The 12,304-nt window shown below is 45.1% G+C and overlaps 1 protein-coding gene across 1 annotated transcript; it reads left to right on the forward strand.

Annotated features, from left to right (window-relative positions):
* Positions 1–1,885: 1,885 nt before the first annotated feature.
* Positions 1,886–11,639, forward strand: LOC138963699 (high mobility group nucleosome-binding domain-containing protein 5-like). Its single transcript, XM_070335546.1, has 2 exons — positions 1,886–1,927; positions 10,785–11,639. The coding sequence occupies exons 1-2, from the start codon at positions 1,886–1,888 to the stop codon at positions 11,637–11,639; spliced, it is 897 nt and encodes a 298-aa protein (XP_070191647.1).
* Positions 11,640–12,304: the final 665 nt, after the last annotated feature.

Here is a 12,304-nt window from a genome sequence, read left to right on the forward strand (position 1 = left end):
ATCTACGTATCTACCTGTGTTTACACCGCCGCGACACAACGCCTTCAAAGAGCAGCCCGCTTTCACTAATTGCACAGCGCCAGTCAAGGTCAGCCGTCTAAACTCAAGCTAACAGAGAACGCTCTGACATTTTCTCTGTCAGCCGGAGAGTGAATGATGTGTGTCTTTAAAGATACGTTAACTGGTTTAAACCAAATGTAACCAGGAAATGTAGTGATATATACAGTGGAACCTACCCCCTTTTAAGACCTCCAAAAACCTGAGAAAATCAGGTCTTAAAAAGGAGGGAGTCTTAAAATGAGGGTAATGAAGTTTACAGAGGTTATGAACAGAAAGTCTGAGACCACAGGGTCTTAAAAAGGAGGGAGTCTTAAAAAGGAGGGAGTCTTAAATTGGGGGGTCTTAAAATGGGGGTTCCACTGTCGTACAATAGAAACACGTGGGACCACCCACCAAGCCAACAGCTTTTACTAAGTGTGGTTTTGTATTTACAATTGCTTTATACAGGTGCTTTTAAGGTCAAAATAATGCTATATAATTTAAAGATACCTTAAAATTAAAGACTTCCCGTGCAGATGGAATGACGATGAAATTAAGATTTAACGTCTTCAGTGTATGCAGTGGCAAATTAGGGACACATCTTGATAATGCGTTGTAACAAACCCAAATATGAATAGATGCGTCCATACCTGTACATGCCGGAGAAGGCCACCCTTCAATTTGGATTAAAAATTGAAAATGCAGACTGGCAGCTTTTTATGCAATGTCGGGATTTTGTTGAATTCATTTCGTAACTGACTGACGCCTGTGCTTGGTTGATTCAGAACACACACACTCACTCACACACACACACACACACACACACACACACACACACACACACACACACACACACACACACACACACACACACACACACACACACACACACACACACACACACACACACACACACACACACACACACACACACACACACACACACACACACACACACACACACACACGGCATGGGGCATGGGAGGGAAGCAGCCAAGTTGTAGAGTCTGGATATAATTAATATATAACATACTGTGTCAATGTCCAAGTTGTAGACTCTGGATATAATATATATAACATACTATGTCAATGTCCAAGTTGTAGACTCTGGATATAATATATATATAACATACTATGTCAATGTCCAAGTTGTAGACTCTGGATATAATATATATATAACATACTATGTCAATGTCCAAGTTGTAGACTCTGGATATAATAATGTCCAAGTTGTAGACTCTGGATATAATATATATAACATACTATGTCAATATCCAAGTTGTAGAGTCTGGATATAATATATATAACACACTATGTCAATGTCTAAGTTGTAGAGTCTGGATATAATATATAAAACACACTATGTCAATGTCCAAGAGTTAGAGTCTGGATATAATATATATAACACACTGTCAATGTCCAAGTTGTAGACTCTGGATATAATATATATAACATACAATGTCAATGTCCAAGTTGTAGACTCTGGATATAATATATATAACATACTATGTCAATGTCCAAGTTGTAGACTCTGGATATAATATATAACACACTATGTCAATGTCCAAGTTGTCAGAGTCTGGATATAATATATATAACACACCATGTCAATGTCCAATTAAGTTGTAGAATCTGGATAAAATATATATAACACACTATGTCAATGTCCAAGTGGAGGGATGCTCTGACCCTATTCAAAGTAAAAAGCCCGAGTCTATCCACGGTGATGTACGAGATATTCTGCGCAGCCGGAAAGGATGAATGGTCTCTTTAAGCAATTGCGTGGCGAAGTTTCTTTCCCTGTCTGCAGGTATTATTTTCCAGCCTTCAATTTTCTCCAGGTAAAATGACTGACATGACATGTGATGACGATGGCGACAGGTCTCAGGTATCAAAATAAAAATCATACTACGCATTGCACTGTCTGTTGAGAAGCAGAACAAATTGCGTAGTTTAAAAGAAATCAGTTGAAATGTATAATCTTCTTGGCGTTCGCTGGCGCTACACATTCAGTCCAGCTCGGGAGATGAAGGTCGTCGTCTTCTCTAACTCCAGTCGACTGCCACGGAGCTTGGTCTGCAGTGGGGTGGGGGACGGCCACACTTGAATTTTATGAGAAAACATAATTATATCTCACTGCTGATAACATCATTATATCTAGCGACTCGATCATTGTGAGCTACGGGGGAAACTGTGACTGGAGCGGAGTTGCTACGCGAGTATATCCTCTTAAAGGTCCTTGTCTACATGTTTATACCGAAATCGCCATTTGACCATTAAAATGCAGAGTCTATTATCTACAATTATCAACAATACACCCCCTTTCGATCAGGAAAGACGAAGCCAGTGTTGCCGTTTGAAAATTCATTGTAGTATTCCAGCGTAGTACTCATAGTAGGATATCCTTATTTGGAAAATGCCAAGCGCAAAACTCCTCTCAAATCCCGTGCATTTCGTGCGTTTAAAAAAAAGCGTAGATAGCGCTCCAGTGTCAAACTGTTGCTGCACTTGTTTTGGGCGTGGCTTTAAGCATAGTGACATGAATTTGATTGGTCAGTATTTTTAGGCAAAGCACATGTTCTCAGCAAACAGAAAACAAAATATTGGAAGCGTGAGTCACGCTACCCAAAAATAAAATCTTTTTTTACATATATTTTTTTTCTTTAACTTTTTTCCCCATGGTTCATTCATCATCTGACATAACTTTTTAGCAAAATCTAACCATAAGATTATTAAAAAAAAAAAAAAAATGTAGACGACCACCTTTAAGAACACCCGCTTGAACATTTACCGTGAGTAATTTATGAGGGCTGTCTGTTTGCTGAAACATGCTATATGTTTGTTAACACAATTAACACTGAACCAAAGTTGTTCTCGTGTTTTCAACACAGGAAGGGAGTGCATTCTCTAGTTGATACCGCACTTGTCTGTAAATGAGGTCCTCGTCGTGAGGGGTTTCTCTCTCTCAGTACAATACACAGGCATGAAAATTCTCCGTATTTTTGAAAAAAATAAACCGTATTTTTTTTTTTTTTTTTCCCCGTATTTTTCCTTTTCTAAAAAAATTTTTAAAATTTTTTTTTTTTTTTTTCCCTAATCATAGTTATAGTAAAATAGTTTTGGGGCCATGTTTGAATCCAATTTTAAGGCTCAGATAGCCCCAGATTGCACCAAATTGCACCCTTGAAAAAAAACAATTCCGGGGGGGGCATGCCCCCGGACCCCCCTAAAAGTCTTGGCGCTTCGCGCCTGCGAAACTTGGCGCTACGCGCCTGCGAAACTTGGCGCTACGCGCCTTCGAATTTTGTTTTCAGTATTTTTTTTTTCTTCAGTTTTCATGCCTGAATACAGATCGGCAGTAATGTTAGCCATGATGTTAAAGGCATACTAACGCACTCCCGTGTTTACAAAGTGTAGTTTGCCCACAATCGATGTCAAACGCACCATAAGACCATATAATGACGATACGTCACCATGCGCGGACCATAATACATGTATGCATTACAGCTTGTTTTAGCCTCTGAAAAAGTGAGGATGTCAACAAAGCCGCGGTGTTCTCTCCCTTGCATCAACGTTACATGTGTTGCCAAATCTATAAATAGGACGATCCAGATCAAAATGAAAATTCAAATATCTCAACATTTAAGGGGTCCTAGACCACAATATTTTGCAGGGAACTTAATTTAGTCTGTCTCCAGCTGTTGGTAAAGCAATTAGCGTGTATAGTCATCGAGTACATATGGCTTTAACGCAAAACACATGTGTGCATTTTATCTTTGTTGAAGGTCTCTTTCGGTTCAGGTAAGGACCATCTACCTATTCAGTACCACCATCACATGCATCCTCCCTTCAAATTTGGGGGACTTAACTGAAGTTTACTACTAATCTCACATCTCCCGAACAGGTGCACACTTTGGTTTTAGGTTTGGAATAACTACATTAATTAACAGGAATACCTTATAGATTAGTGTTTGAAAAGTTTCATTATTCCAACTTTTAAGGTATTCTGCCCAGACAAAGATTCTCGGTGCACCAGCTAGCTTTTATTTACGCTTCTTCCTCGAAGACAGTAACGAATGGGCTTGATAATCCCAAGGTGAAAATCGCATATATATATTTATATATATTATGGTGTCTTCAAGTAATCATTGCCGTGGCCAAAAAGAGCAAAGTAGGCCTGCAATTTACATTCGCTTTCAGAGGGGGCACACATTCAACTCCGACTCAGCGGTCTTCGTTCTACCCTGTCGCTTTCAGAGGGGGCACACATTCAACTCCGACTCAGCGGTCTTCGTTCTACCCTGTCGCTTTCAGAGGGGGCACACATTCAACTCCGACTCAGCGGTCTTCGTTCTACCCTGTCGCTTTCAGAGGGGGCACACATTCAACTCCGACTCAGCGGTCTTCGTTCTACCCTGTCGCTTTCAGAGGGGGCACACATTCAACTCCGACTCAGCGGTCTTCGTTCTACCCTAGCTGTCGCTTTCAGAGGGGGCACACATTCAACTACTACTCAGCGGTCTTCGTTCTACCCTGTCGCTTTCAGAGGGGGCACACATTCAACTACTACTCAGCGGTCTTCGTTCTACCCTGTCGCTTTCAGAGGGGGCACACATTCAACTACTACTCAGCGGTCTTCGTTCTACCCTGTCGCTTTTCCACTGTGTTTGATAACTCAGTGCTCTTTTCAAACTTGAGGGTTTTGTTTGAACAAACTGTCTCCTCAGTTGCTGCCTTCTGCAGTCAAACCCGGTGTTTACCTTGTAGTACTACTACCTGTGTTTACCTGCACTTATCTCACCTGGACTAGGTGACTGCTGCCGTCATGCAACGTCTGTTCTCAGTCCTCGGCACTTTACTCGTAACTATATACAGTACAGTAGTTCAAGCGTGCACTTAGTGCGTTGTAAAACCGGCACGGTTGGCCTAGTGGTCCCTAGTGGTAAGGCGTCCGCCCCGTGATCGGGAGGTCGTGGGTTCGAACCCAGGCCGGGTCATATCTAAGACTTTAAAATTGGCAATCTAGTGGCTGCTCCGCCTGGCGTCTGGCATTATGGGGTTAGTACTCGGACTGGTTGGTCCGGTGTCAGAATAATGTGACTGGGTGAGAGTCATGAAGCCTGTGCTGCGACTTCTGTCTTGTGTGTGGCGCACGTTATATGTCAAAGCAGCATCGCCCTGATATGGCCCTTCGTGGTCGGCTGGGCGTTAAACAAACAAACAAACAAACAAACCAACAACTTAGTGCGTTGTCTTTGTACTATTTGCTTTTGTATGTCTTCCCTTGTTGTGACTAGAGAGCTTACCACGGATGTCTTGATCGCTACTTGGATTTTATTGGCATGCATAGTCACAGGCGCCACGCAGGCCGTCTCCGAGTTCAAGATTTATTCGCGAAGAAGCTTTGTTGTAGATTAAGATATATTCTGGCGAATGTAATCGTTACAAGTCCAAGGGACTTGAACAATAATATCTTGTCCACACCACGCCGCACAAACAACACAACACGACTTGACACTGGCGCGACTCGACACGACACGACACGACACGACTTGACATTGCCACGACTCGACAACACAACACAACACGACACGACATATTTCACAAACGACTACAATTTTCTCTGTGTGTATGTATATCTTTCTAAAACTTCAACACAACACAAGACACGACCGCACAACACCACACCATACAACACAACACAACACAAGACACGACCGCACAACACCACACCCTACAACACAAGACGAGACATTATGAAACAAGAACAACAACATTAATAACGCGCGCACACACACACACACACACACACACACACACACACACACACATGCTAATTAATGCAACCACATGAAATCAGCAGTAAAAGAGCTATAGAAGACTTTGATATGTAAATACAGGTGTCGAGATGTCTGTGGTACCAATACATGAATAGAGCGCCCGTCGTGTTTTCCGTTCTCTGCAGGCTGTGGCATTGTCCCATGCACACTGTCGTAAGCTTCTTTCCTTCCAATGTGAACAAAGCCTGGAGGCCACTGTCTTACCTTCCAACGTTTATGTTAGTGTTGGAGCCTGCGAGTACATAATGTTTGCAGCTGTAATTAATCTGTCCGAATTTCATTTTATTAAGTCTGAAATAAACAAATGTGTGTATGGTCTGTCGTTAAATATACAGGTTTTACTATGATGTTTGTTTGTTTGCTCGCGCGAGCGTGTGTGTGTGTTGTGTGTGCTAGGAGTTATGTTCTGTCTTAGCCAAACCAGGTCATTAACCGCTCCAGACAAAGCCATTCCAACAGTTTAGCTGGAAGCTGGAATCTCGTTGATCGTAAATGTTATGTAGTTTGATGTTCGTGACTGCGTTGAATATGGTTGCGTGTAGAGCGGTTCCTGCTTTTATTTGTTTTGAACCAAATAAGTTCTGAAAGCTTTGCATTGAGACCCCGCCCCCACCCCCCCACCCCCACACCCTCAGTGGTGTGATTGACGTGTAAAGCCTGGCCACATCTGAGAGGGTGGATCCAACTGTTGATTGTTGGTGTGTGACCAAGCGGAGGGATGATCTTATCCCGTGTAAAGCCTGGCCACATCTGAGAGGGTGGACCCAACTGTTGATAGTTGGTGTGTGACCAAGGGGAGGGATGGTCTTATCCCGTGTAAAGCCTGGCCACATCTGAGAGGGTGGACCCAACTGTTGATAGTTGGTGTGTGACCAAGGGGAGGGATGGTCTTATCCCGTGTAAAGCCTGGCCACATCTGAGAGGGTGGACCCAACTGTTGATAGTTGGTGTGTGACCAAGGGGAGGGATGGTCTTATCCCGTGTAAAGCCTGGCCACATCTGAGAGGGTGGACCCAACTGTTGATAGTTGGTGTGTGACCAAGGGGAGGGATGGTCTTATCCCGTGTAAAGCCTGGCCACATCTGAGAGGGTGGACCCAACTGTTGATAGTTGGTGTGTGACCAAGGGGAGGGATGGTCTTATCCCGTGTAAAGCCTGGCCACATCTGAGAGGGTGGACCCAACTGTTGATAGTTGGTGTGTGACCAAGGGGAGGGATGGTCTTATCCCGTGTAAAGCCTGGCCACATCTGAGAGGGTGGATCCAACTGTTGATTGTTGGTGTGTGACCAAGGGGAGGGATGGTCTTATCCCGTGTAAAGCCTGGCCATATCTGAGAGGGTGGACCCAACTGTTGATTGTTGGTGTGTGACCAAGGGGAGGGATGGTCTTATCCCGTGTAAAGCCTGGCCACATCTGAGAGGGTGGATCCAACTGGTGATTGTTGGTGTGTGACCAAGCGGAGGGATGGTCTTATCCCGTGTAAAGCCTGGCCACATCTGAGATGGTGGCTATGGACCCAACTGGTGATTGTTGGTGTGTGACCAAGGGGAGGGATGATCTTATCCCGTGTATAAAGCCTGGCCACATCTGAGATGGTGGACCCAACTGTTGATTGTTGGTGTGTGACCAAGCGGAGGGATGGTCTTATCCCATGTTAAAGCATGGCCATATCTGAGAGGGTGGATCCAACTGGTGATTGTTGGTGTGTGACCTGCAAGCGGAGGGATGGTCTTATCCCGTGTAAAGCCTGGCCACATCTGAGAGGGTGGATCCAACTGGTGATTGTTGGTGTGTGACCAAGCGGAGGGATGGTCTTATCCCGTGTAAAGCCTGGCCACATCTGAGAGGGTGGACCCAACTGTTGATTGTTGGTGTGTGACCAAGGGGAGGGATGGTCTTATCCCGTGTAAAGCCTGGCCACATCTGAGAGGGTGGACCCAACTGTTGATTGTTGGTGTGTGACCAAGGGGAGGGATGGTCTTATCCCGTGTAAAGCCTGGCCACATCTGAGAGGGTGGATCCAACTGGTGATTGTTGGTGTGTGACCAAGCGGAGGGATGGTCTTATCCCGTGTAAAGCCTGGCCACATCTGAGAGGGTGGATCCAACTGGTGATTGTTGGTGTGTGACCAAGCGGAGGGATGGTCTTATCCCGTGTAAAGCCTGGCCACATCTGAGAGGGTGGATCTAACTATTGATTGTTGGTGTGTGACCAAGGGGAGGGATGGTCTTATCCCGTGTAAAGCCTGGCCACCTCTGAGAGGGTGGATCCAACTGTTGATTGTTGGTGTGTGACCAAGGGGAGGGATGGTCTTATCCCGTGTAAAGCCTGGCCACATCTGAGAGGGTGGATCTAACTATTGATTGTTGGTGTGTGACCAAGGGGAGGGATGGTCTTATCCCGTGTAAAGCCTGGCCACCTCTGAGAGGGTGGATCCAACTGTTGATTGTTGGTGTGTGACCAAGGGGAGGGATGGTCTTATCCCGTGTAAAGCCTGGCCACATCTGAGAGGGTGGATCTAACTATTGATTGTTGGTGTGTGACCAAGGGGAGGGATGGTCTTATCCCGTGTAAAGCCTGGCCACCTCTGAGAGGGTGGATCCAACTGTTGATTGTTGGTGTGTGACCAAGGGGAGGGATGGTCTTATCCCGTGTAAAGCCTGGCCACATCTGAGAGGGTGGATCTAACTATTGATTGTTGGTGTGTGACCAAGGGGAGGGATGGTCTTATCCCGTGTAAAGCCTGGCCACCTCTGAGAGGGTGGATCCAACTGTTGATTGTTGGTGTGTGACCAAGGGGAGGGATGGTCTTATCCCGTGTAAAGCCTGGCCACATCTGAGAGGGTGAGCCGAACGGTTCAGACGGGAAGGAGTGTGCGAACGGACAAAAGCTTGATTCTTTCATCAGCGAAGTAACCGTGTAGCCATGCAATCAGGCTTTGCGGTTATTCCAACAATAATTCCAATTACAATATTTGATTTTAGTACTGTGACGTTTACCCTTGTCGTTGTTTGTTGGTTTTTGTGTGTGTGTGTTTTTGTTGTTGTTTTTTGTTCTTCACAACCATTTCTCAAAATTTCAGTTTGATTTTACCCACACTAAAAAAAATAAGGTCAACGGCAGAAAAAAACCACACACAAAACCCCACACACAAAACCCCACAGTTTAGGCAGGAAGAAAATAGGTTCGGTTTACGGTACATACAAGCACATGTACAATTTACAGATGTCGATCTATTTACTTATTGCCTACACCAAGAAATAACCATGCACTTCCCGAGACGGTACAGAAAAATCAAGCCAGCCTTCAAATCACGGGTTAACAGCTACCACCCAACAATACGTCTTTCCCTGACACTGTCGGTGTCACGCAGTGGTTTTGACTTCAGCCCAATAACTGTATTCCCCTCCGCTGTCGAGTGGCTGCAAGCTAAAGCGTTTACACTGTATTATGGCAGGTAAATAGTAGGTATTACTTCATAAGTCTCTCTGGAATGCGGGTGAACTAGAGGGGAACGGATTGAAAGGTGGGTGGGGTGTCACCTGTGGAATGTATGGACTGAGTAAGGTGGGTAGGTGAGTTCAATGTATGGACTGAGTGAGGTGGGTAGGTGAGTTCGGTGGAAGTGAGTGTGAAGGTAAGGTGGGAGGAGGGGGGGGGTGAAAGGGTCAAAGGTCAAAGACCTCGTCAGGACGACAGCTTATGGGTGTGACCAAGCACAGGCGCTCGACGCTGAAAGATTCCTTATATATGTGCATGTTAACCGGATTAAACCTGTGAATTGTGGAGTAAAGGCGCTCGACGCTGAAAGATTCTTCGTATATACATGTACATTTGAACCTGATTGAACCTGTGAATTGTGGAGAATTCTGTTCGGGGTGGGGGGTTCGTAAGATTTGATCTGGCAATGTCCTGTGTGGAGATAGGAAGAGAGTAAGAGGCTGGGTGGGTGGAATGGGGGGGGGGGGGGGGGGGGGGGGGGGGGGGGGTAGCAAGAGATAGGCATCGACACTGAGAGTCAGAAATCGTGTGCCAGTGCGCGCCGCGTGCGTTACGTCAATGTCAGTCAAGTCTTCTTTACGTCTTTTTTGAATTTATTTTAAATTTATTTTTTATTTTTGCTGATCTGAGATTTCATGGTCAGTGTACCATGCAAAGTCACATTACTCCTTCATAAATAATCACGATGATTTTAATCCTTTCCCCCCTGAGTCTGTCGTGCGCCTGTTGCCTGGTCTGCCGGTGTGACGTTTTCATCTTTCGCTGTGTTGATATTTCGCTTCTCGGCCTCGTTGATCTAGTATAAACTCTACACTGAACAAAAAAACACCCTTCGACAGTACTGATGAGCGACCTTGTGTACCTTACATTCATGGGGCCAAATTTGTCCAACCAATTTGTTTTATTTGACTTAGAAATTTGATTCATCCTAAAATGTTTTCCTTCTTACTCAAGGGACGTAACCACTCAATCAGTAGCCTACACGTTTTCGAAGAATTCGATTTTGGGGGTGAAACTCTATTAAATTTTACCACCAATTTTCTTCACATGCAAGAAACTGACATGCTTTTTGTCCATAAATAATTTTACTTCTTAATTTTACCAGGAAACAACATTTCAGTCTTGAGTAGGCTATATGTCGAGGGGGAAATATGTACACAGGCGAAAGATGAAATCGTGACACCGGTGTCCGCCGGCTTGCGTAGTCATTGACAAAAGGGCAGACTGTGACCAACTGACCGACTATCGCTATCCCCACGCAACACTGGCCATCCAATGGTGTCACTCCCGAGTCCGTCGTTAAAACGACACACGACCCTTGCTCACACGAGTCTTATGTTTCAGCGGTTAGTTTCAAGTCTTGGGATGACTAATTTGTAAAATGTGAGAGTCTGGTGCCCAGTGGTGGTGTTCGGTCAATGTCGTTGTCAGGCCTGTACCGACGAAATTCAAGTTTGGGAGGAAACGGAAGAGGAAGGAGACGGAGACAAACGAGGAAAGGAAGGAGGAGATGGAGAAGGATGTGAGGAAGGAGGAGATGGAGAAGGATGTGAGGAAGGAGGAGATGGAGAAGGATGTGAGGAAGGAGGAGATGGAGAAGGATGTGAGGAAGGAGGAGATGGAGAAGGATGTGAGGAAGGAGGATATGGAGAAGGATGTGAGGAAGGAGGAGATGGAGAAGGATGTGAGGAAGGAGGAGATGGAGAAGGATGTGAGGAAGGAGGAGATGGAGAAGGATGTGAGGAAGGAGGAGATGGAGAAGGATGTGAGGAAGGAGGAGATGGAGAAGGATGTGAGGAAGGAGGAGATGGAGAAGGATGTGAGGAAGGAGGAGATGGAGAAGGATGTGAGGAAGGAGGAGATGGAGAAGGATGTGAGGAAGGAGGAGATGGAGAAGGATGTGAGGAAGGAGGAGATGGAGAAGGATGTGAGGAAGGAGGAGATGGAGAAGGATGTGAGGAAGGAGGAGATGGAGAAGGATGTGAGGAAGGAGGAGATGGAGAAGGATGTGAGGAAGGAGGAGATGGAGAAGGATGTGAGGAAGGAGGAGATGGAGAAGGATGTGAGGAAGGAGGAGATGGAGAAGGATGTGAGGAAGGAGGAGATGGAGAAGGATGTGAGGAAGGAGGAGATGGAGAAGGATGTGAGGAAGGAGGAGATGGAGAAGGATGTGAGGAAGGAGGAGATGGAGAAGGATGTGAGGAAGGAGGAGATGGAGAAGGATGTGAGGAAGGAGGACGAAAGAAAGAAATCTTGAAAAGAAACACGAAGAGGAAAGGAAAAGAAGATGGAGGACTTACAACAGAAACAGGAGGAGCTAGGAGGGCAAGGAATATTGAGAGAGGAAGGAAGACGGGAAATAAGGAGGAAAGGAAAAGAAGAATTAGAAGGAGGACGTTTTAGATAAAATGGCGGAAGAGGAGCAGAGAAAAGACTGAGGAGGAGAAAAGGGAGGACTGGAGGAGAAAAGGGAGGAGGAGGAGAAAAGGGAGGAGGAGGAGAAGAAAACGGTGAATACCGGTGTAACGATGTCAGCTTTCTGCCTCGATGTGTACTCGAGACTGTTGTTTCCTGGTCAAAATAAAGAAGTGAGCTTATTGAAGGACGAAAAGCATGTCAGTTCAGTTCTTGCATGTGAAATTTAATAGATTTCACCCCAAAATTCGATTTCTTCGAAAACGTGTACCGAGTGGTTACGTCCCTTAAATGAGATGGGAAACATTTCAGGATGAATCAAATTTCTAAGTTTAAATTAAAAAAATTGGTTGGACAAATTTGACCCCATGAATGTAAAGTACTCAAGGTCGATCGTCAGTACTATCGAAGGGTGTTTTTTTGTTCGGTGTGGTGATTGTTAACTAACTGCTTCTTGTATGACTAATGCACTCAGTGTTGATTTGCAATGCTAAGCCTGTGTATGTG

The sequence above is a fragment of the Littorina saxatilis genome, linkage group LG4, assembly GCF_037325665.1.
Source record: "Littorina saxatilis isolate snail1 linkage group LG4, US_GU_Lsax_2.0, whole genome shotgun sequence".
Lineage (NCBI taxonomy): Eukaryota > Metazoa > Mollusca > Gastropoda > Littorinimorpha > Littorinidae > Littorina > Littorina saxatilis.